Source organism: Lutra lutra, chromosome 14 (genome assembly GCF_902655055.1).
Source record: "Lutra lutra chromosome 14, mLutLut1.2, whole genome shotgun sequence".
Lineage (NCBI taxonomy): Eukaryota > Metazoa > Chordata > Mammalia > Carnivora > Mustelidae > Lutra > Lutra lutra.
In genome coordinates, this window is record NC_062291.1 from 36,042,265 (window position 1) to 36,068,869 (window position 26,605).

A 26,605-nucleotide genomic window follows, 5' to 3' on the forward strand; every position below is an offset into this window, starting at 1 on the left:
AACAGTCTGTGAATCATCAGTCTTACACAGTTCACAAGTGCTCACCATAGCACATACTCCGATGTCCATAACCCAGCCACCCCATCCCTTCCTCCCCACCCAGGTGAATCTCTTTGTATTATACCTTCCTACATTTGTTTCTATTAATAGTTGTACCTTGATTTTAATGCTTAAAGGGGCTTTTATTCTTTTTAAAAATTTTTATTTATTAACATATAATGTATTATTTGTTTCAGGGGTACAGGTTTGTGATTCATCAGTCTTACACAGTTCACAGCACTCACCATACCAAATGCACTCCCTAGTATCTATCACCCAGCCACCCCATCCCTCCCACCCTCCTTCCCTCTAGCAACCCTCAATTTGTTTCCTGAGATTGAGAGCTTCTTATGGTTTGTCTCCCTCTCTGGTCTCATCTTATTTCATTTTTCCCTCCTTTCCGCTATGATCCTTTGTCTTGTTTCCCAGATTCCTCATATCAGTGAGATCATATGACAATTGTCTTTCTCTGATTGACTTATTTGTACCCTCTAGTTCCACCCGTATCACTGCAAATGGCAAGATTTTATGGGGTTTTTTTTTTTGATGGCTTCATAATATTCCATTGTGTATATATACACACCACATCTTCTTTTTCTATTCATCTGTTGATGGACATCTAGGCTCTTCCCATAGTGTGGCTATTGTGGACATTGATGCTATAAACGTTAGGGTGTACATGCAAGGGGCTTTCATTCTAATGGATAGATTATGTTACTTTGCTTGTGTTTAAGTTAGCCATTTAGTTACTGCCCAACTTTCCACAACTGGAAGCTGTGTGCTGCTGCTGGTAGCATGCTTATGATCATCAGTATTTTTTTTTATTTTTACCAGAAGCCAGTACTGTCTTTTAGTAGACTTTAAATTTCTGTATTTGATAATTTCATTTGATACCTTTTCTTTTGCATAGTACCATGCTGAGGTGATACTGTATCTCAAAGGATTTAATATTAATCTGAGCATCAGAAAACTGTGATTAGTCATAGCTTTGCCTACCTATCAAACATTAGTGTTTGAAAGCTTCTCTACTTCCTTGTATTTTACTTTTTTCTCAAAGAACAGAACAGATAGAAAGATAGCTATCTTATTAATTGTCAGGAGTTATCAACTGTTTATAAGGTTTTTAATAATATGTGATATGAGACTGAAAGCATTACTTATAATTTAAATTCTCCTTTTCATTGTCAGAGTAAGTATTCAGACTTCTTTAAGTGTATGTGGTATGTTGCTTTTTGCTTTTTCCATAAGGTTAGTCCAAAGGAAATTCTGAATTACATTCCAGTGACATTACTTTGTAATGTAAAGTTTTCTTTAGTAAAAATACTGTCATTATAAAATGAATATAAGCACATGATCACATTGTAGGAAATAAAAAAAAAGGAAAAGGCTTACATAAAAAATATCAGCAGCACCTGGGTGGCTCAGTGGGTTAAGCCTCTGCCTTCAGCTCAGGTCATGATCCAGGGTCCTGGGATGGAGCCCCGCATCAGGCTCTCTGCTCAGCAGGGAGCCTGCTTCCCTCTCTCTCTACCTGCCTCTCTGCCTACTTGTGATCTCTCTCTCTCTGTCAAATTAATAAATAATTAAAAAAAAAAAAAGAGTCTGCCTTGGCTCAGGTCATCATCCCAGGGTCCTGGAATTTAGCCCTGACTGGGCTCCTCACTCAATGGGGAGCCTGCTTCTCCCACTCCCTCTCCCTGTCCTCTTTGCTCAGGCTCTCTTTCTCTTTCTCAAATTAATAAAATCTTTTAAAAAATAAATTAAGAATGCCATTGGCATGTTAATGTATTTTCTTCTTGCCATTTTGTTAATTTCTAAAGAAAAATAATGAATGTGTTAAATGCATCTCTGATTGTTTTGAACATTTATCACTTCTCTTTTGTTTTTTGTTAATTTGTCCACTTGTCTGAGCCTAACATTTTAATTTCTCTTCTGTATGAGAATATTAAAATAACATTTAAAAATTGAACTAATTTATTAAATTAATACTAAAATACATAAAATAATATTTAAATTTTTCTTGTTTTAAAAGTAATATGCCTTTATTATAGGATGCAAACAGAAAAACATAAAGAACAAAATTTTATATTTCCTAAGGGTTAATTCCTATTAATCCTTGGGTGTAAATATTCCAGATGTATATTGTAAAAGTTTTCCATACTAATTTTTTTACATCAAGTAATGGCCATGTAGTACTTGATCACAGGAAACTACCAAATGTATTTATACAATCCCTTACTATTGTTTTTTAAATTATTATTACGTTCAGTTAGCCACAGTATGGTACATCATTAGTTTTTGATGTAGTATTCAATGATTCATTAATTATGTGTAACACCCAGTGCATATCATAACATGTGCCCTCCTTAATACCCTTCACCCTGTTACTCCCTCCTCTCTGAAACCCTCAGTTTATTTTCCGGGGTCCATAGTCTTATGGTTTGTCTCCCTCTCTAATTTCTCCCCCTTCAGATTTCCCTTCCTTTCCCTATGGTCCTCTGTGCTATTGTTTATGTTACACATATGAGTTGAAACCGTATGATAATTGTCTTTCTCTGTTTGACTTACTTCACTTAACATAATCTCCAGTTCCATCCATGTCAGTACAAATGGTGGGTATACATCATTTCTGTTGGCTGAGTAATATTCCATTGTGTATATATTCCACATCTTCTTTATCCATTCATCTGTTAAAAGGCATCTCGGCTCCTTCCACATTTTGGCTGTTGTGGACTTTGCTGCTATGAACATTGGGGTGCATGTGCCTCTTCTTTTTACTACATCTGTATCTTTTTTTTAAAATTTATTTGACAGAGAGAGAGGGAGATCACAAGTAGGCAGAGGGGCAGGCAGAGAGAGGGGGGCAAGCAGAGAGAGAGGGGGAAGCAGGCTCCCCGCCGAGCAGAGAGCCCCATGCGGGGCTTGATCCCAGGACCCTGAGATCATGACCTGAGCCAAAGGCAGAGGCTTAACCCACTAAGCCACCCAGGCGCCCCTACATCTGTATCTTTGGGGTAAATATCTAGTAGTGCAATTGCTGGGTCGTAGGATAGCTCTATTTTTAACATCTTGAGGAATCCATACTGTTTTCCAGAGTGGCTGCACAAGCTTGCATTCCCACCAACAATATAGGAGGGCTCCCCTTTCTCCACATCCTTGCCAACATTTGTTGTTTCCTGTTTTGTTGATTTTTGCCATTCTAATTGGTTTAAGGTGGTATCTTATTGTGGTTTTGATTTGTATTTCCCTGATGGCTAATGATGTTGAGCATTTTTTCATGTTTCTATTAGCCATTTGTATGTCTTCTTTGGAGAAGTGTCTGTTCATGTCTTCTGCCCGTTTTTTGACTGGGTTATTTGTTTTTTTTGAGTGTTGAGTTTGAGAAGTTCTTTATAGATCTTGGATATCAGCCTTTTATCTGTAATGTCATTTGCAAATATCTTCCCCCATTTTGTGGGTTGCTTCTTAGTTTTGTTGACTATTTCCTTTGCTGTGCAGAAGGCTTTTATCTTGATGAAGTCCCAAAAGTTCATTCTTGCTCTTGTTTCCCTTGCCTTTGGAGACTGGTCTTGAAAGAAGTTACTGTGGCCGATGTCGAAGAGGTTACTGCCTATGTTCTCCTTTAGGATTTTGATGGGATTCCTGTCTTACATTAAGGTTTTTCCATCCATTTTGAGTTTATCTTTATGTATGATGTAAGGGAATAGTCCAGTTTCATTCTTCTATATGTAGCTGTCTAATTTCCCAGCACTACTTATTGAAGAGACTGTGTTTTTTATATTGAATATTTTTTCTGATTTCTCAAGCATTAGTTGACCATAGAGTTGGGGTTCCATTTCTGAAGTCTCTGTTCTGTTCCATTGGTCTATGTGTCTGTTTTTATGCCAATACCATGCTGTCTTGGTGATCACAGCTTTGTAATGTAACTTGAAGTTAGGTAACGTGATACCCACAGCTTTGTTTTTCATTTTCATCATTCCCTTGGCGATTTGGGATTTTTTCTGGTTCCATACAAATTTTAGGATTGAAAAATGGCATTGAAAGTGTAAATCGCTTGGGGCAAGATAGACATTTTAACAATGTTTATTTTTCCAGTCCATGAGCATGGAATGTTTTTCCATCTTTTAGTGTCTTTCTCAATTTCTTTCATAAGTGTTCTGTAGTTTCTAGAGTATAGATCCTTTATCTCTTTGGTTAGTTTTATTCCTAGGTGTCTTACAGTTTTTGTTGCTATTGTGGATGGAATTGATTCCTTAATTTCTCTATCTACAGTTACATTATTAGTGTATAGAAAAGCAACTGATTTCTATGCATTGATTTTGTATCCTGCCCCATTGCTGAATTGTATGAGTTCCAGTAATTTGTGGGTGGAGTCTTTCAGGTTTTCCACATAAACTATCATGTCATCTGCGAAGAGTGAGAGTCTGACTTCTTCTTTGCCATTTTGAATGCCTTTTATTTCTTTTGTTGTCTGATTGCAACATTTAAAAATTGAACTAATTGAACATTTAAAAATTGAACTAATAAATTAAAACTAAAATATGTAAAATAATATTTAAAATGTTTTTTAAAAATATATAAGTAAATATAACCATTTTCCATATTGCTAAACATCTTTATATTTAAAATTTTTTATTAGTTCAGTTTTGCTTTCATACAGAAAATATATCAAGTTAAATTTTTTTATATTATCAAGTTTGTTTTTATTCTTTTTTCTTTCCATTATCTGGAATCTGTCATCTAGAAGTTTGATAAGTACTGAATACGGTTTTTCCTCTAGGAAGTTTTTAAACATTATGAAAGCTGTTTATTTTTATTAATTTGGGTTTCACAAATAGAGTGCTAGTAGGAAAATGGATCAGCTACTGTTCTTTCATTCCTGTCAGTCATTTGATTGAAGTGTTTGATATGCCCATTCCATTCAGTCAAAGAAATTTAACCAAAAGGAGAAAGAATGAATTTATCAGGTACTAAAATTGCCACACTTTATTCCCTGCAGAAAAGAAATTACATAATGGAGTGGCACCTGGGTGGCCCAGTCAGTTAACACAGACTCTTAAGTCTGACTCTTAGAGCGCCTGGGTGGCTCAGTGGGTTAAGCGTCTGCCTTGAGCTCAGATCATGGTCTCAGGGTCCTGGGATCGAGCCTGGCATTGGGCTCTCTGCTCAGAAGGGAACCTGCTTCTCCGCCCCCCCCCCCGCCTCTCTGCCTACTTGCGATCTCTCTTTATGTCAAATAAATAAATAAAGTCTTAAAAAAAAAAAAAGAGTCTGACTCTTGGTTTCAGCTCAAGGCATGATATCAGGTGGTGAGACTGAGCTCTATGTTGGACTCTGCACTGGACATGGATCCTGCTTAAAATTCTCTCTCTCCCTCTCCCTCTCTTTAAAAAAAAAAAAATACACACACACACACACACCACATAATGGAAATATGTTGAAGTTTCCGTAACATGTAAAGCTATTAAACAATTTCATCCCTAAACAACTTTTAAGATTTTTACACAGTTGATTAGATTATTTACCTATCAAGTTATACTCTGAGTTTTGAGGCTCATTAATGTTTCAGCCTGAATTTTTTATTTTATTCATTAGAGATACCCTGTCCTTCATCTTTCCCCAGCATTTTCCATTGGCCACCTTGACAATTTTGACCCAGACAAGGTAGACCATTCACAGACAAACAGAAAATTTTGTATCGGCTAGAAAAGTATATGGAGAAAACCAAGATGTAACTTACGTATCCTTTCCCTGCAAGAGATAAAAGGCAACAAATCTTGCCTCATTGGAATCATTTCCCTAAATAGAAATGTTTCTTGGTTTATCGCTATGTAGGAATTCTCTTTGCTCAGTACAATTTTCTTCTCTCTTGTATTTCCTTTCTCAGCATCATCCACGTGGTCATCCAATCTAGAAATCTCAGAATTGCCATCGCTCTACCACATCTTCCACTTCCAACTGTTTATCACATGTTATGTCTTCAACCTCAGAAATGCTTCGTCAGTTTAATTTCTCTCTAGTGCCTTAGCTCAACAGCTCATCTTTGGTATGAACTATTTGAAAGGTGACAGTCTGCCTCTCTTATTCTACATTGTCCTCCAAACAGTGCTGTCACCATTTTTAAAAACAAGTCTGCCTTTCACACTATTAGCAGTCAGATTTTAGTAATTTCTGCTTGCCTAGTGAATAATGTCTAATTTTATTAGCCTGGCAGAGACAGTTGCGTTTTCATTGCCAGTTTTTACTGCTTTGATTTTGGCCTATGTTTTATTCTGTGTTTAAATTGTTCCTCAGCATATGTCATGTTTTTGTTTTACCCTCAGTTCTGAATATTTTTTCTCCCTTATCTGTCAAATTCAGTTCAAATGTTAAATTTTCCCTGCTTCTTTCATTCAGAATCACTCACTTCTCTGCTGTGTTTTTTATTCAGCTTTGTTCTATACGTAGTTCTTTTTAGATAATTGTATGGAAAATTGTTATGTTCTTCCATTATAAAATGAAGTAGATTAAAAAAATAATTTTGTTGCAAAGCAGTTTATATGCTTATTACACACTCAAAATAAATGTCTATAATATCTATACTGGTTCCTACTTTGGAGCTAACCACCGTTAACACCTTGGTTGTACTTTTCCAGATTAGTGTGTTGGGGGGGGATTTTGTTTGTAATATACACAGGTTTATTTTCATCATTGGATTATATTGTGTGTTTTGATAACTTAATATTTCTAAATTGAAATATATGGAAATATCAGTAGATACAGGTCTAACATATAAAAAATTAACTCTTTAGTAGAAGCAGTTCATACATACAGTAAAAATAAAGTGAAAAATTAAACACTTCTCTCTAAGACTTCTAGCTTTGGGAAATGGATTTACCTGCCTTTCATCAGGATTCGTTAGAATTTATTAGGTCAAAATTTGAAATAAGACTAGGTTTGCCCCCTTACAACTATTACTACCCACTATTATTTATGTGTGTTATGCTGGAGGTCCTGAATCTGAACTAAGGCAAGAAAAAGAGAGGGGGAGGGAAGAAAGGAGAGAAAAAAAAAAGTTATTGTTCACAAATTATTATGTATATATGGCAAAAACATAAATTATTGGAATTAAATAGAGATATTAGCCACTGGATAGATAAAAATTACTATATAAAGAATTATATTTCTGGGGCTGCTGGTTGGCTTAGTTCGTTAAGTGTCCCACTCTTGGTTTTGGCACATGTCTGATCTCAGGGTCGTGAGGTCAAGCCCTACGTCAGGCTCCATGCTCAGTGCAGAGTCTGTTTGGGTTTCTCTCCCTCTCTGCCCCCCTCCCCCACTCTTGCTCTCTCTCTCTTTAAAATGAATAAATAAGTCTTTAGAAAAAAATAATTATATTTCTAAATACCATCAACAAATAAAAATTAAGTTTAAACAAATATCACAGTAGTACTAAAACAAAGGAAGTATGAAATAGTGACTCTAATAAAAGATATGCAAGATTTTTGGCAAAAATTATGAAACTAATTGAGAAATATAAGAGACCTAGATAAATGTATTGTGATGTACAGTGTGATTAGACAAGGATTAGACAGTTTAATATTGGAAAGGTTATCACTTTCCCATATCTATCTATCTATCTATCTATCTATCTATCTATCTATCTATCTATCTATTTTTAATGCACTCCTAGTCAAAATCTCTGCAAACTGTTTTTTGGAAATTGATATATTTATATAGAGGTACAAAGGACCAAGAATATTCAGGGGCACCTGGGTGGCTCAGTGGGTTAAAGCCTCTGCCTTTGGCTCAGGTCATGATCCCAGGGTCCTCGAATGGAGCCCCGCATCGGGCTCCCTGCTCAGCAGGGAGCCTGCTTCCTCCTCCTCTCTCTCCATCTCTCTGCCTGCCTCTCTGCCTACTTGTGATCTCTGTCAAATAAACAAATAAAATCTTTTTTTTTTTTTTAAAGAATTTTCAAAGCACTCATGAAGAACAACAAAGTGAAGGTATTTGTTTTTCATTAAGACTTATAAGACAATACTAATTAAGACAAAATGCAGTTTGTGCAGGGTAGACATACATATCAATGAGTCAGAATTAAGAGCCCAGAGATGGTCAAGCATACATATATCGTTATCTGTTTGTCTATGTATGTATATATGTATGTATAGTGATAATGGTTCTGGAGGTTACACAACTGTTCACTTTATAACTTTTAAAAATTGCATATTTATTTTAGATAGCCTTAAGAAATTTATAAAAAACAAAACTAAAGAAAGCCCAACAATGTAACTTCCCTCCTTCTCCACTCCATGGAGCTACAAATATTAACTGTTAATGTTTTTAGTTTATCATTATAAATTTACTTAATGTGGTTATGTCCCATTCTTTAACAAATTTACGTCTATTGATTCTCTGCTGGAAGATGAAGAATATAGTGCACTTAGACTTTTTTCTTTTTCCTTCCTCATTGCCTTCTTTATGCTTTTTACATATTTTGATTTTTCTAATGATTGATTTAATGACTTTAAACAAATACTTAAAACCTCTTTTGAAAAGTTGATTATTAATATTTGAGATATTTAGGGACTCTTTAACTGAAGGAAAGAAAATTAGTAAACTTTTTCATTTCTCTGCTTTCTCATCTTCAAAATGTCAGTGTTATATATAATATTTTTACGTTTCATAAATGTTATTAAATGTTACAAATGTTTGCACTGTAATTAAATGTTACATGTTGTATCTCAGCATAGATTCTAAAATTGAAAACCAAACAAAACCTCATTACCAAATAATGAGGCAACTATTATTCTCTGTAGAACCAAGGAGCTTGATTGGAAGGATTCATAGGATAGAATCTATATTCCTTTGTTATTAAAATTTTTGCTACTTAAGGGAGAATTTTACATGTAACAAGATGTAATGGACTCTCTTCAAATTTCTTTTTGGATTCCTCTACTTTTCCAAAGTCATACACTCATTCTCACTTTTTCGTTCCTTTTTTTTTCTTCCCCATGATCTACGCTGTCTTCTTTCTTATGCTCCTTTCTGAGTGTTACACCTCCAATTTAGTAATTTTTCTTTTATAAAAGCAAGGCAAAACAACACTTACATGTGAAGTTTATTTTTCCCTTATAAGTTAATACCATGAGTGGATATTGAATTCTATTTGGAAAATCTTTTTTTCTTCTAATGTAGAATATACTTTTTTTTTTTTTTTTTTGGCATCTTGTCTTCTTTAAGAAGTTTGGTGTATTCTGTTTCTTATTCCTTTTCAGATTATCTGTCATTTTTCACTCTAGAAGTTCTTAAGGTTTTCTTTTAATATGAAGAGTTCTGAAATTGAACAAGGTATTGGCCAAGTATAGATCCTAGTCCCCTTCCTAATAGAATTGTTTCATATTTGGACAAATCCGAAGATTATGTATTTGTTCTCTTTTGAAAACTTTTTTTCTAGTATTTCTTATCGCTAGTCTCCCCATCATTATCCTCCTCCTCCTCCTCCTCCTTCTTCTTCTTCTTCTTTTTTTAAAGATTTTATTTATTTATTTGACAGACAGAGATCACAAGTAGGCAGAGAGGCAGGCAGAGAGAGAGGAGGAAACAGGCTTTCCGAGGAGCAGAGAGCCCGATGCAGGGCTTGATCCCAGGACCCTGGGATCATGACCTGAGCCGAAGGCAGAGGCTTTAACCCACTGAGCCACCCAGGTGCCCTCCCATCATTCTTCTTAAATGGACCTTGGGCCACCTGATCCGTTCTCTGTGCCTCTTAATTTTTCTTTCATACTTTTCATCTCTTATATTTCCTGCTGATTTGGGGGTTTTTTCCTGGGTGTTTTCAGCTCTTTTACTTTCATCTTATTTTTAATCCACATCCATTTTTATTGTTCAGGTCATCCTTTCAACTATTGATTGTTTGTAAAAATTTCATCAGTGGTTAAGCTAATTTATAGAAACTTATTTTCTGGTAACTTCTTTTTCATATAGTTGGGCAGACAGGTTTTCTATATTGTCTCTGAGAAAAAATTAGGCAGGTAGTGGACTATAGTGCAGCAGTTCTTCAGAAAGTTAAACAGTTAGCGTTAACAGTTTGAAGTTAAACTGACCCAACAATTCCACTCCTAGGTAGATGCTCAGGAGAAATGAAAATAGTATGTCCACACAAAACTTTGTGAGTGTTCCTCACAGTATTATTCATAATAGCCAAAAGACGAAAAAACCTATGTGTCCAGAGATGGGTGAATGTAAAAAATGTGCTATATCCATATAACACAGCGTTATTCAGCCATAAAAAAGAAATAAAGTGCTGATAGATACTCTAGCATGTATGAACACAGATGACGTTATTCTAAGTGAAAGAATCTAGTCAACAAAATTATACACATATTATTTGATTCCATTTATATGAAATGTCCAGAATAGACAAAAACACAGAGATAGTAAGTTACTTAAGGATGGAGATACTTGGTTTTGATAACTAAAAGTATGGGGGTTTCTTTATAAGTTAATGAATATATTCTAAGATTGATAGTGGTGATGGTTGCACAATTATGACTATATTTAAAATGATTGGATTGTAGACTTTAAATGAGTGAATTGTATGGTATGTGAATTGTATCTCAATAAAGTTGTTACAAAAAAATTTTTAAAGAAAAAAAATAATTGTCATGTAGGCTAAAAAGTTACATAATTATCAGGATATGAAAGACTTTACAACAACAGATTGGAACATATAAAAACATTTTACTCTTGTGGATAAGGTAGAAGCGGTTGGACCATATTCCAAGTAGTATTTAAAGGAATTACTCTCATTTTTATGTCTCCTATCACTGCTTTATCAATGCTATTATATTTTCTTTCTGTTAAGCTAGATTTATTATTTCTCAAATTTATGGTCTGTGTGTGGCCTCCACTTACTTAATGGTGCTGTTATATATTCGTTCATGTATATATATATGTATAAATATATATAAAACATGTTTTTTGACATCCAGTAAGACTTGGAAGAAGAAGCAAACATATGCTTCATCAACCATCTTGACATGTGAGGTCCTGATATTTTTGTACCTCTTGAACTGATTCCAAAAGTAATGTTAATAAACACAAATTTGGTTTCTACAAAAAACTCTCTTCATTGGCTGGAATGAGGAGAATTATACACTGATTTTTGTGTGTTTGTAATTAACAAGTAATTTTGATACTAGGGTTCTGCTTTTGATTCACTATTGTGCCATATGTGACCTCTGTTTGGCAATCCACTCAAACTTTATACCTAACTTTTCCCATTTCTGTGTTTCTTTTCTTTCTTTCTTTTTTTTTTTTTTTTTAAGTAATCTCTACACCCAACGTGGGACTTGAACCCATGACCCCGAGATTAAGAGTCACAAGCTCAACTGACTGAGCCAGCCAGGAGCCCCCAACTTTTCCCACTTCTTAAAGGAAGGCATTCTTTTAGGTCCATTTCATCTCTAAAATTGATCATGTTTACTCTGTTATTTTTAGTAAAAACTTCTATTCTGTTTTACTTTATTGTTATTGAACACTCCCTGCGCCATCCAATAGTACTTTTGTGTAAGAGTGGGATTTTCTTTATTTGCATATCTGGTATAATAACCACTATTTACAAGTGGCTGTTGAGCACTTGAAACGTGGCTGGTGTGACTGATGAACTGAATTTTAAGTTTTATTATACTTTATTAGCTTTAATTTGAATGTCTATAGCTAGAGGAGGGCAGTAGCTACCTTATTAGACCAATAAGGTTCTAGATTATTTTGGTTTAAAAAACATTAATTCTGTTAGATGATCTAGAGAAAAAGGATTACATGACCAAATAAGCTTGGGAAGTGTGTACTGTATCCGTCTTGAATGTTAATGTGCATATCAGGATATTAAAGGCCTTGATATATTTGAAAGAAAGAAGACTATTTAACTATCGCTCAGTTTTCCTAAAACTTATGGGTACTCAGAACCCTTTGAGGTTTTAGGGTTAGATTCCAGAGCTAACATTTATAGAATACATATTGCATGCCTAAAGTTATTGTTTTAAACATTTTATTCAAATCATAATTTTTTTAATGCTTACCACAAGTTTATGAGGTGGGTACTATTTAGCTCCTGTTTACTTTGCTCTTTGGAAAGTGAAACACAGAGGATTCATAGATGTGGCCAAGAACACACAGAAGTAGTACAACCTGCATTCTGATGTGTAGTCAGATTGCTGTTGAGCAGTATGTTGTATGCCTTACAAGATAGACATTTCATTTTATATTTTCCATTAAACTTTCCTAAGTTCTTAGTAATATACTGTAGTTGGTTTATTATGATTTTAGTAACTATAACAAATTTAGGCCCATCTCATTCCCCCCAAAATATTATAGCTATTTCATTAGTAGTTGTTTGAAGGGAGAAATTGATGATAGATTAAAGAAGGCTATAACTTAAGGAAAGAAATTCTTGAGAAAGTGAGAAAGGATGGTATTGCTGTAACTTCCATAAACTAGGGAGCTTGTAACAAAATCCATTCTGTCACAGTTCTGGAGGGTAGGCATCTGAATTAAGGGGGTTGGCATGGCTGTGTTCCTTCTGAAGAGTCTAGGGGAGAATCCTTCTTGCCTCTTCTAAGTTTTGGCATTCCTTGGCTTTTGGCTTACGGCTTATCACATACTCTTTGACTCCGTCTTCACATGATCTTCTCCTATGTGTCTCCTCTTCTATTATAAGAAGACTTGTTACTGGATTTAGAGCCTGCCTGGGTAATACAGGAGACATGCTCTTATCAAGAACCTTATCTTGTATCTGCAAAGACTCTTTTTTCCAAATAAGGTTACATTCACTGGTTCTGGGGGACATGTCTTTTTGGACATCACCCATTTGTAATTCAACTCATTACAAATATGATCCAAAACCTTTGGAGGAATTGGTTTTTGAAAGTGGAGGGATAGCAATTGATCACTGTATGATTACTTTATCCAGTCACTCTCCCTTTCTCCTCTAATCTCTAGTATCTCTCTTTAAGTGATACCTCGTTCATACAAAGGAAAAGAGAACTTCCCTTGACCTACTGCAACTACCCACCTCTGCATCTGTGCCTATATACTTTGCCTTCTCTACTGTTATTATTACGTTAGTATTGTCAGTGGTACACAAATCCTGCTGTCAGAGTTCTGGGCAGGTTTGCTAATTGTGTTTATAGGCATCTCAGGGTTTTATAGATAGAATTCCAAGGCAGTTGGAGGTATGGAGTGGGTATAACTCCATTTTTCTTATTCCTAATATAGCTATCTCTATATTTGTCTTTTTTTATTTTGAGGTTCTGCAAAATGTTTCATTTCAGTGAAAGGATCTACTTCTATATTTAAAGTTTTTAAAGGCTTAAAAATACTTTTCAAGACTGAAAGTTTCCTTGAATATTCTACTCATATCCCAATCTCTCTCTTTTTCAACCAACCTCCTGTAGCACTTGCTACCTACATTGCATATATTGTTATTCAATAATTTGATGTTTTCTAATTTTCTCATATGTATTCATCTTTTTGTCCCTCCAAAGCTTGTTAGCCTTTTGAAATTAAATTACATATTTATGCCCCTTGGATTTCTCCCGCAGACTCTAACATGTTAGAGACATGTAGGGAGTATTGATTTGAGATCCAGATTAATAAGTGCCCTCTAATTAGAGATTTATTCAAATCATTGTCCATAGTCCTTTGGCTGGATATTGTAGTAGGAGGGATGTACATGGATCGTGTTAAATGGAAAGTTTCATGTGTAGTGAACGTACATATTATTCTGGAAAGAAATTCTGTAGCTTTTGTCAGATGCCAAAATAATGAAGTATCAAAGCTTTAAATCATTTCTCTCTGTGCTTTTGTTTGGCAGATACAGAAATCACATCACCAAGCAACTTGCTTAGAATCAAACAACCCAATGTAGTTTACCAGTTCTTTAAATTATAAGCTGATTGTCTTTATGATATCTAGAACTTTAAAGTTATTACAATATATATTTGTAAGGAATTTAGAGAACACTTAACATGGGAAAATATGCATTACTTATAATTGTGAATTTTTATTTTTACCTTTTTTAGCTTAATGGTTAATTATGGACAGCTTATATATTTTAAATTTTTATAATTATAGATTTGTGCAAGAAATTTCATAAGTATTGAAATTCAGCAAAGTTTTTCATCCATATTTCAATTCTTACAACATAATTATGTAATTCAAAGTATTTTAGTAATTGTGATTTAATGTACTTCTAATCAGAAAAGTTCATTGTGACAACTGACAGATGCTATCTTTTTTCTACTGTGATTTCTTTGTAGGTTTGATGAACTTATAAAAAAATTCAAGGTCGAATATCATGCTGGTGGCTCTACCCAGAATTCAATGAAAGTGGCACAGGTTGGTTAATTATTTTAAAAGTTATAAAGAAATGAATTCAAAATGACTCTAGACTGTATTTTATTGCTATAGAATTGTTTTGTCGGTTTTTAATTGGGTTTTTAGCAATCACTGCCCATCTAATTAACAAAAATTACAAGCCAGGAGGAGAGTCATCTCCAGGAACCAAATTGACTATACCGGGATCTTGGATTTCCAAGCCTTCAAAACAGTGAGAAATAGATTTCTATTGTTTATGCCATCCAGTCTAGGTAACTCATTATGGTAGCCTGAGCAGACTAAGATAGATTACATACCCAGAAGAATTAGAAGAAGGGTCTTGAAGAGATATTTGTATACCCGTCTTCATAGCAGCATTATTCACACTAGCTTAAAAGAAAACACAGAGCTATAAAAGGAAGGAAATTGTGACACATAGTACAACATAGATGAATCTTGAGGGCATTGTGCTTAGTGAAATAACCTAGTCACAAAAGGCTGAGTACTGATGATTCTTCTTATATAAGATACCTCAGGTTGTCAGATTCATAGAGATGGAAAGTGGAATGGTGATTGCCAAGCGTTAACAAGAAGGGAGAGTTACTGCTTAATGATTAGAGTTTCAGTTTTACAAGATGAAAAGCTGTTCTAGAGATGGATAGTGGTGATGATTTTTCAACAATGTGAATGTACTTAATGCCACTGCACTATACACTTAAAACTGATTAAAAGGGTAAATTTTATGTATGTCTGTTTTTCTACAATTAAAAAATAAATTTAAAAATAGATCCTAGAAATTCTTTGGTAGGCAATGATACCAGCATGATTCAAGTTAAAGATTTCATTTGCTCATTCAGCAATCAGTGAGGCAACAGAACAGCTTAAGAGCATGGGCTTATTCTTGGGACCCTGCGAGTGCATTAGAACTGGGTTTGTGTTCAAGCTTTGTCACTTTACTGCCCTTGAAGCTATGAACAATCTACTCATCTTTCCTTGGCCTTTCATCTGTAAATGTGGTAGTTAAAGCTTATCTTGGAAGTTGTAAGGATTAATGTGATAATGTTTATAAAAATTGTACTACTTTTATTTATTTTTTATTTTTTAAAGAGTTTATTCATTTGACAGACAGAGATCACAAGTAGGCAGAGAGGCAGGCAGAGGTGGTTGGGGGGGAGGCAGGCTCCCTGCTGAGCAGAGAGCCTGACGTGGGGCTTGATCCCAGGACCCCGGGACCACAACCTGAGCTGAAGGCATAGGCTTTTAATCCACTAAGCCACCCAGGTGCCCCCAAATTGTACTACTTTTAAAAAGGAAGCTTGGAAACCACTAGGGTTGAAGGCCTTTTTTTTTTTTTTTTTTTGCCATTTTTCTGAATGTTTTTCATCTTAACAAAACTTAAATTTACCCATTTATGGACTGGACAACCAGAATTGTGGCTCTCATCCACTTAAAAATAGTAATTCCAATCTAGCTCTCAATTGAACATCTTGTTTTGCTTTTCATTTCCCCTAATATTTTGAGACTGCATTTCCTTTCCATCTGACTGATGATCCAACTACATAATTGCCAAATTATAATTTATGTCTAGGATAGCCACACAGTTTTCGAAAATAGTACATTAGAAGTACTTTCCTTTAGAAAGATGATTTCTCAGATTTTCCTTGGCAAACAATAATAGGAAAAAATGATTCATTTGTAGATTAAAAGGCATACTTATTGAGTGTCTGCTATGTGCTTGTCATTGTGCTAGGTAGTAACTGGTAACTTAAGCTCTCTAGTCTAAATTTTGAGAAAAATTTGAAAAAAATAGAGCCTTAGAGTGAACGACACTGATAGAATCTTAGTTGTATCTAATTCTGATATAGTCTTGTTCAATGAGGACATTGAGTTTGAGCTTAGAGCCGTCTAAAAAGTGTAGGCGAATACAACAGAAAGGAGTTGAAAGGGATATAGCCTACCAGGGAAAGTATTGGGTTTTGTTTTGTGTTAGTGTTTGGTTGGTTTGGGACTTTTCTTAGCCATTTGAGTTCTCCTTCACTCCAGCAAACAACTGGATTATAGGTTTCCATTGTTTCAATCACTCTATATTTTTAAAGAAGCAAGTATTAGGTAGCAGCTAACAACTCAGTAGAGCTACACTAACTGAATGTCTGCCAAATGCTGTGAACTATAGCTCTGAAATAGGATAAGATCTATTCAAAGGGTAAAAATTCAGTGATCATCTAAGTTTTCATAGATCACTTTATAATTCTACATAGTTCTTAATCATATATACCATGTGAAATATGTATTTTCTGTATCTATGTGTGTTTTATGTAATAAATATTTTAAAAATACTCAGTCTTCTGTAAAGACAAGAAAAAAAACAGGGGGATGGAATTCATATATTGTGAACTGATAGGTTATAAGACTGAGCCAGACATAGGACTTGTTTTAAAGTATAGACAAAAAAAATAAAATTAAAAAAAAAATAAAGTATAGACAATAAATATTCAAGTATCTTGGGAAATAGGCAAATCTGATGTGCTGTATATAAATAGCAAGTAAGTTTGTAACCTGCAAGACTGCTAAGGTTAGACTAAAGAAAACTGAATTGTAACAGATAAGAATATCACTTATAGAAAGGGTTGGAAAACTGTATCAAGAGCATGTACCACTGTATCACCCCAAATAGACACCTTGTTAGTGAAACTTAGTATGTTCTCATTCTGGCCCCATACACACTACCCAGGAAAGGCAAATAAAACCTTGACTGTTCAGCAGACCAATTATCAAGCTTTAGCCTCTTTGTTCTTGAGTTTCTCTCAGAAAACAAGTAGAGTGTGTATGTGCGATCCTAAGCACTACTGTTTGTGGCGCCTTGCTTAAACTGTGACTGTCTTCTCATAAGTACGCCATCATCATCCGAGGAGCCTGATGAGGTAAGTAGACAGGGCATTTGAACATTCAGCTAGTGAAATCCCTATAACTTGGTTGCCTCCTGACTCATTACACTATGATTCTTAGCTTTTCCCCTTGCTTCTTGCTGTTTTTTGTTTGTTTGTTTGTTTAATGGATAAATGTGTAGTATCAACCTCTGCATTTGGTTGGTAGGCCCTTTTCGTTCTTTTCCTTTTGGGATGGCTGGCATGTTTACGTATTTGGAGGCTACTACTGTTTCAAGGTAATTTTCTCACACAATACTAGGTTTAAGTGGATTTCTCCCTGTTCCATGGTTAAATAATACCTTACATGGTAGCCATGGAAAAATGTGCAGAAACATTGAAAGGGAGCATTATTTGCAAAATCAGACTTCTATGAAAGATGAACTAAAAGTCATACAGAGAGTAAACGTTAACACTTTAGAATCAGTGTAGAGCTCATTCTGTCTGATCTGACCAACAACCATACTTTCATATATCAGTTGATATTGCAAATCATGTCAACAAGAAAATGTTCTCATTAGGTCTTTGATACTTTGATTTGATAAATTCTTGGAGATTTTAATGCAACCACAGGCAATATAAAACAATATTGTTGAGATGTCCAAATACAATTCTAGATTTTCCTCACCTGCATGTTTGATAGTGTAAATTTAAATTTTGTAAAATTTCATTCATTGTAAACTTCTCTTTAATGAAAATGTAAAAATCTTATCTGAAAAGTATTCTGCACCCCTTGTATATATACCACTTCCAGAAAGTGGTATGATTTGCTTACCTGTGATATTGATGCTTTCATAGTGAAGGTTTTGGGACACTTCAGTTTTCTCAATATGTACAGGTGCACTTAATGTGATTTTTGAACATAAAGAAATGGAAGGAGGTAGCCGCCTTGGACATGTGCCTTAAAAATGGCTATAATTGTTGTTGGACTTAGAAAAGATATCCTGCAGTAAAATATTTTTAAAGTGTGAGACAAGAAGAATGTCCTTGTCTAATTTGGCAATACACTGAGGATGAGAATGGAGAAAAAGATTTTACTGAAACAGAAATTTATATGCCATTTCTCCAAAAGTGTTTGATGGTATTTGAAGAAGCCATACGGAGACTAGAAAAAACTTGCACAACAAACAAATGTCTCATTTTTGTGTGATTTGACTGCTTCATAACTCAAGGTGGGGGAAGAAAAGTCACCACGAAAGGTCAGCCAAATTAAGTAAGACCTTCTCAATTTCTTTACTAAAACTGTAACTCATTTGGATTGCAACTTTGACAGTATAAATTGAAATTACCAGTGTGCTTCTGAAATGATGTTCATTTTACACATGGAAAGCGTATATAATTTAATCCATCAATCCAAAGGACATGATTGATAAACAGTTGGAATACGCAACAAGCATTTAGATTCAAAGTAGGTGGATATTTTGTAGAGTTTGAAACTAATTTTAACATATCTAACTACCTGCCATTGCTAGTAAGTACAATCCTAGGTATTCCATGCTTAAATGCTTTTATTGAGAGATATTTAGCTTGATATCATCACAGGACTGACACCAAGAATATGGTCTTGATATAGGCAGAGCAGTCAAAATGAAGTTTATATAGAACTATATTCAGTTTTACCACAGTAAAAAGAAGGCTGTCCTAATGGTTCTATTTAGTTCAGAGAAATGTTATTGGAAAGGAGACACAAACATAAAACTCTTAATCCAACTGTTTTTAATCTTCTTTTAAAAAAATCTTTCATTTGTATACATGAAGAATATACAATATAGCCTATAAAATTTAAATTCCAATATAAAGAATTTAAAAAGTTTAAGTTGCCGTATTTATTTTAACAAACGAAAATAATGATTATTATATTTTCTCATACATATTATTTAATTAGCCCTACTTTTAAAAATTGCTAATTTCCACTGTTAATTGCTCCTATTGTTTAAAAGTAGCACTTACATAACAGAAAAGTAAATAATACAGAATAATAAATACTTTCAAATAGGTCTGTATTGGTTTTTTCAGGATGCCATAGCAATACCAGAGACTGAGTGGTTACACAAGAGAAATTTGTTTAATCAGAGTTCTGAATATTAGAAGTCCAAGATTAAGGTGTTAGCAGCTTTGATTTCTTCTACTTTTTTTTTTTTTTTAAGATTTTATTTAGGGGTGCCTGGGTGGCTCAGTTGGTTAAGCCACTGCCTTTGGCTTAGGTCATGATCACGGACTCCCGGGATCGAGTCCCGCATCGGACTCCCAGCTCTGCAGGGAGTCTGCTTCTCCCTCTCACCTTCTCCCCTCTCATTATCTCTCTCACTCTCTCTCTCTCAAATAAATACATAAAATCTTTTAAAAAATGATTTTATTTATTTGAGAGAGAAAGAGTGAGCACATGTGTGCACTGGACATGCACAGGATCAGGGGAAGGGACAGAGCGGGAGGGAGAGAAGAATCCCAAGCAGTCTTCATGGAGCCCCAGCCCCACTTGGGGGGGCCCAATCCCACAACCCCAAGATCATGACCTGGGTGGAAACCAGCCGCTCAACCAGCTGAACCACCCATATGTCCCAGCTTTGATTTCTTCTGAATCCTCTCTCCTGTTGGCTCTCTCTTCACATAATTGTCACTCTGCTTACCCCTGGTATCTTTCTCTGTGTTTGTATCTATTTTTATAATGACAATGGTAAAATTGGCTTAGGATCCACCATAAGGGCCTCATTTTAACTTAAAGACTCTATCTTTAAATAATAGTTGCATTCTTAAGTTCTGGGGCTTAGGGCTTCAACATAGGAATTTGGGTAGGACACAATTCAGAGCATGTCAAGTACTCATTTTTATGTTTTTTATTTTTGGTAGTGTACCGTTTTGATTTTCTTCTTATTTCCTCTTGTGTATGTGTTTTAGTTATTTTCTTAGTGGTTACTTTGGGGCTTGCAATTAACATACTAAACTTACAACAATCTAGTTTAAATAATACCAACTTAGTTTCTGTGGCATACAAACACTTCTCTCCTTTGTCTTTCCATCCTCCCCCTTTATATCGTTATCATCAGTAATTGTTTATACATTGTGTACCCATTAATATGGATTTATAATTATTATTTCATTCATTTGCCTTTTAATTCCTACAGGAATAAAAGATGAGTTGTAAACCACAAGTGTGGTAGTACTGGCTTTTATATTTATCTATGTAGTTACCTTTACCAGTGTTCTTTATTTCTTGTTATGTCTTCAGGGTACCATCTAGTGTCCTTTCATTTCAGTCTCAAGGACTCCTTTTATCATTTCTTATAGGACAAGTCTACTATTAACAAACTTCTTAAGCTTATTTTAAAATATGGGAATGCCTTAATTTCTTCTTTATTCATAAAGGGTAGTTTTGCTGGATACCTAACTGTTGGCTGACCTTTCTTTTAGCAGTTTATATGTCATCTCACTGCTTTGTGTCCTCCATTGTTACTGATGAGAAATCAGCTTGTAATCTTATTGAGGACCCCTTAGTCATGAAAAGTCACTTCTCTCACTCTGTTTTTAAGATTCTTTGTCTTTGATAATTTGCTCACGTTTTTAGTATGGATCTCTTTGATTTTCTTCCTTGGAGTTCATTGGGCTTTAATGTGTAAATTCATGTATTTCATCAAATTTGGGAAGTTTTAGGCCATTGTATTTTCAGATTTTTTTTCCTATGTTTCTCTCTTTCTATAGACATTTTTGGATTTCTATAATACATATGTTGGTCTGCTTGGTGATTTTTTTTTTTTTTTGATGTTTCTGTTGAATGAGTTTCGAGCTGTCTACTAGTTTGCTCCATAATTATTTATTATATCATTATATATATTTGGTCTGGTATGTCATTCTTGGGTCAGTGTTCTAAAATCTTGGTTACTCTACATTAAGGCCATGGCCTATTGTTTTCTTTTTCCACACTGGAGCTGTTGGTTTTCTTAAACCTGGCCTACTTAACTTACCTATATTGCTTCGTTGCGATCCTTATTTTTTAGATCCTCGCAACAGCTTATTAGACAAGACAATGTGGTCTTGTCTTGTCCTTTAATGAGGATTCTGATTAAGATAGACAAAAATGCCATGATAAATCACTAAGCAAGATAGAATTAGAACTCAGGTGTTTTAACTGGAACTTCTGATTCATCTCCTTACTAGAGGTTTTCCCCTCTTCCTTAGAAGACTTCAGTTTTGACTTGTCTATATGTTTGAGATTTTGAGTGTTTTCACATATTCTCTGCACTTCTTACAGTCAGCTTCAATTTGGGAAGAATTGGAGGTTGTCAGGGAAAATCAAGTATCCATCATTTTAAATATAGCTCTGAGTAAACGAACTCTTTCTTTCATGCTTCTTAGGGACAGCAGTTTTCCTTGATGTTTAGATACCTTTTTGATCCTTGAACATTTATGTTTTTTTCTGAATTATTGAATTTTTCAGAAGCCTGATGACCAGCTACATGTGGTTTTCCTCTGTTGTTTTAAGTTATATAAATTTGCTTGTTTTTATGCTTCTTGCAAATTGATTTACTGATTTATCTAATGTTCTGCAGTTGTTAAAAGTTTGTCATTGTTTGTTCTGGGTATCTAATCAAATCTTGTAAGTGTCTTATCCTTTGTTAACTGAACTATAAGTAGATCATCATTATCATTGTTAAAGAACAAAACTGAAATTGAAGATCTAACTGGCTTTATTAAATAATTTGTGAATCAGGCAGCATCCCATCTTAAAAGTAAAGGAGAGCTCTCTTGAGCTGCCAAAAAGGAACAGTTTTTAAAAGCAGAAAGGGAACGGAAAAAAGGAAATTATTAGGAAAGAATGTTGTCCTTCTGAGGGCAATGAAAGAGATCTATCATTACATTTCCTAGTGCTGACAAGGAAATTCCATGTTGACTGGTTAAAAGGTTACCTTCTTGGGGGTATTGAAATTGTAGTTAGATTAGGTATTAAGTCTTGGTTTGCTAATGTGGGGCTCTTGACGTAAGTGACTTCATTTTGGACCTGTGGTTTTCTTTTTTAGAATCTAATTTTTAATTTTTTAAAATATTTTTTTAAAATTTATTTGATAGAAATCACAAGTAGGCAGAGAAGCAGGTGGAGACGGGGTGTGGCGGGGGGGAGAGCAGGCTCTCCACGGAGCAGAGAGCCCAACGTGGGGCTCGATTCCAGGACCCTGAGATCATGACTTGAGCCGAAGGCAGAGGCTTTAACCCACTGAGCCACCCAGGCGCCCCTAACTTTTAATATTTTATTAACATATAATGTATTGTTAGCCCCAGGGGTACAGGTCTGTGAATTGTTAGGCTTGCACACTTCATAGCACTCACCATAGCACATACCCTCCCCAATGTCCATAACCCATCCACCCTCTCCATACCCCCCTCCCTCCTCAGTTTGTTTTGTGAGATTAAGAGTCTCTTATGGTTTGTCTCCCTCGTGATCACATCTTGTTTCATTTTTTCCTCTCAACTTCCTCATATCAGGGAGATCATATGATAATTGTCTTTCTCTGATTGACTTATTTTGGTTTTCTTTTTAATAGAATAAATTTCTTCTCCCTTTCATCCTCCAAAATGTTGAGGCTATGTGGATTTTTATGACTCTCTATTCAATAATAAAAAGTAACCATTTTTCTGTTACTTTAGTAATTGTCATTTTTGTAAATAAAGTGTATTTTTCTCTGATTTAAAGCAGAGATCTTTGAGATAAAATAATACTCCTTTCATTGCTGTATTCCAGGTCATTTTATAGAAACTATTATATTTGTGTATTGTGTTCTTTACCCTTTTAACTCATTTGTTTTTAGGTTGTAGAGATGACCCTGTGCCTCTAATTACAGGTTTTCTTCCTTAATCATATATACAAAACCATCAGTAATGGACCTGAATTTTTTCTTCACATAAGCATTAAACATTTACCTTGGTCTTTTCTTGAATTCTTAGATCTTTATTTCTGTCTTTTAATTCCTAACTTGGTTCTCTGATCATCAGCTTTCTGGTTTTTCCAATTTCTCATGTTTTTCCTAGTTAGATAATCTTCCATATTTATATTTAGCTACTGATGAAATTTTAACCAGGTTTTTGTTTTGTTTTTAATTAAATTTTGAGAGAACTAAGTACCAGTGTTTATATTTATATAATTATACAGGACTTCACCTGGAGGAGAGGGGGAGTGCTTTGTTTTTTTCTTTGATGCAAACATCATGTTGGGAACTAGTTCCCAGAATTGTGTTTTAAAGCTTTCCCGAACTATGTACATCGAGTTCCTAAAATCTTTTTTTGTTTTTAACTTTCAAGAGTTATATTTGGATGAATAGAAACATGTTGAACCAAAAATTGTAAAGCTGGTATTTCAAGAACCATGTGGCATTTCCAACTGAGTCATAGTTATCTAGAAATTAAAACTGAAAATCAAGATTTTCATATTTCTTTTCTTTTAAAAAAATTGTTAATCTGTGTGGTTATAGATTTTTCTGATTATCTCTTTTTTTGTGACCTATTTTACCCGAAAAAAAACCAGCTAGAGATTAAAAGGCTTTTTATTAGATGTACCTCCAGGAATCTGGGAGCTGTCCGGACTCCTTACATTTAAAAAGTAGAAATGATATTGGAGTGATCAAAGAGAATTCTCCATTCTAATGTCTTACACCTGGAACAGTTGTGGAAATGTCAATAGCGCAGCAGTATTTATAAATATCAGAGCAGGATGTGGCAGATGGTGATGCAACACAGAGGCTTGTCAAACCTTACGTCATTAAAAAGGAGGTTCCTGTTGGTGCCACTTATAAGATTAATGAATAATTTTAAGTAATTGGGGCTTACAAAATAAAGTTGACTATTCAAAATAGTTCTTTTTGCAGCTGGAAAAAATTTAAATATGAATTAATACCTCCTTTCTTTGGTAATCCTTATTCCTTGTTGGATTAGATTGTGAGAGATTTTAGTAGCTAAATAAGGTGAGGAAAGCAGTGTTTTGTTTTTCTAAGTGGTATTTTAGTGGATTTGTGACATTTTTCTACATTATGTCAGATTTTTAATTTTTTTAAATTTATATTTATTATTACTATTTTTTAACTTCATTCAGCATCTGTTTATTGGGATATCATCTCAATTCAAGGTGCTTTTAGTGCTTCTTCCATCAGAGGAGCATCCTTCTGTAAGCCTTGCTTTTCCTCCTGGAGGCTGGCTGAGGATAGTGGAGCAGCCAACACACAAAACTACCATTTGTGCATGGCTAAAGACGGTGGTGATTTTGTAGCATCCTGGACAGTTCATATCCATGAAGGAGGATTTGGGCCTTTGTGCACTTATTCTTGTGCTTCCTCTTATTCTGGGACTGGGTGGAGAAGGTCTTTGTGAGGGGCATGTTCTCATGGAGAACTCATCACCACCAGAAAGGTTTTTAATGTAAAGCAAAATTCATATATCTTCTCCTTCCTTTTCTCTTTTCCTTAACCCTTTAGTCCTTCTCTTTATGCTTTCTTTCTTCCTTTTTTCTTTCCTTTTTTTTCTTAAACTTTATTTTATACCTTATATTAATAATTCTTTTACCAGTTTAAACCTTATAAATTTCAATGTCGTGCATTGTTCTATGCTACGGCATTAAACATGGATACAATTGGAGGTTGTGTTTCTCCTGCCTAAGAGGAAAACAAAGAGACTTCTGTAAGAAATGCTACAAGTGACAGTTTCTAATTTCATCCAGGGGATGAAACTCTTGCCTTGGTTCCATTCCTTTTCATTCTGTTTTAGAGTTAGAATTCAGAAACTTTAAAAATAAATGTCTTATGGATAATGTATTCATTTGTTTTAACTGAAAAATAAAGTCAGACCTCTTTGGGTAGAAAAAAATGTCTCATTTGTTTAGTTGTTGGACAGTAAGGATGGTCTCTGCCGTATAAATTATATAGTGGTACTGCAAGATGCCTGCTTTTTAAAAAGATTTTCTAGAGTATTTCTATGTTCTTTGGTGTTTTTGATGGTGAGGTACTTGAGATAACAAAGTAAAAAGCCAAATAGTCTAAATTTTAGCAAGGCATAGTGATTAGGGGTGTAGAGGATGTGCTGTGGAATTAAGCAGAGCTGGGCAAGAAAAAACTCGGGCAAAATCAGCTAACTTCTTCAAATTTGAGTTTCTTTTTTTGAAAAATGGGAATAATTATAATAATTTTATAGCCTAATATTTTCAAAAGAGTAAAGTTATGAATCTCATAGATAATGAATATGTCAACAATTTTATTTAACTCATAATGAATGAGTGAACAGATAAGATGTTACCTTTAATTTAAAAGAAAACTCAAGGGACGCCTGGGTGGCTCAGTTGGTTGGACAACTGCTTTCGGCTCAGGTCATGATCCCAGAGTCCCGGAATCGAGTCCCGCATCAGGCTCCCAGCTCCACAGGGAGTCTGCTTCTCCCTCTGATCTTCTCCTCACTCATGCTCTCTCTCACTGCCTCTCTCTCAAATAAATAAATAAAATCTTTAAAAAAACAACCAAAACTCAAAAGTCCAGAGACATGTGTGGTCGATGAAATAAATCTACTAGTATTACAAAACTGACTTTTTAAAAAAAGATTTTATTTATTTATTTGAGAGAGCAAGAGAATGAGAGAGAGAGAGAGAGCATGAGAAGGGGGAGGGTCAGAGGGAGAAGCAGACTCCTTGCCTAGCAGGGAGCCAGATGCAGGACTTGATCCCTGGACTCCAGGATCATGACCTGAGTTGAAGGCAGTCACTTAACCAACTGAGCCAACCAGGAGCCCCAACAAAACTGACTTTTTGTTGGGGTGGCAAGTTTTAATTCTCTCTGTAGGATCAGATTTTATTTACTGATTATACACAAGAATTATTGCTGTAAGTAATGTATAGACTTATAAAATAGCTTGAAGATGATGAAAGGTATAAGCCACATAGAATCAGAAATCTGGAAGTCTATGCTCTAAAAAAAGGCATAGGCTTCCACAAATATCTCCAGTCTTTTGGGACCATTTCAAAATCTTTTGCAATTTTTTTCTTTGATGGTATTTAACTCAATATAGTGTGCTGTTAGAATTAATGATAAAGTATAAATAATATACCTAGTTCAGTATTTATATATAACAAGAGCTCAATAAATTACAGCTGTATGTATGTGGCAGACATTTTCCATTAATTGAATTAAACTCAATGTGTAATTCCAGCAATTTGTTAAGAATGTATTTAAAGCAATAAAATATGCCAGATATTCCTTCCTTCATACCTATTTGTCTAAAAATAAAATCTTTCAAAATTAGAAAATAAGGCAGTGGGG

General features: G+C 34.7%; 1 protein-coding gene across 3 annotated transcripts in view; it reads left to right on the forward strand.

Moving 5' to 3' along the window:
- The window catches only part of ADK (adenosine kinase), a 534,854-nt gene that overhangs the window by 166,337 nt on the left and 341,912 nt on the right, over positions 1 to 26,605 (forward strand). For all 3 annotated transcript variants that reach the window (XM_047701923.1, XM_047701925.1, XM_047701924.1), the window contains one exon: positions 14,343 to 14,421. In XM_047701923.1, the coding sequence (XP_047557879.1) occupies positions 14,343 to 14,421 (79 nt within the window). The remainder of the gene's footprint in view (positions 1 to 14,342; positions 14,422 to 26,605) is intronic.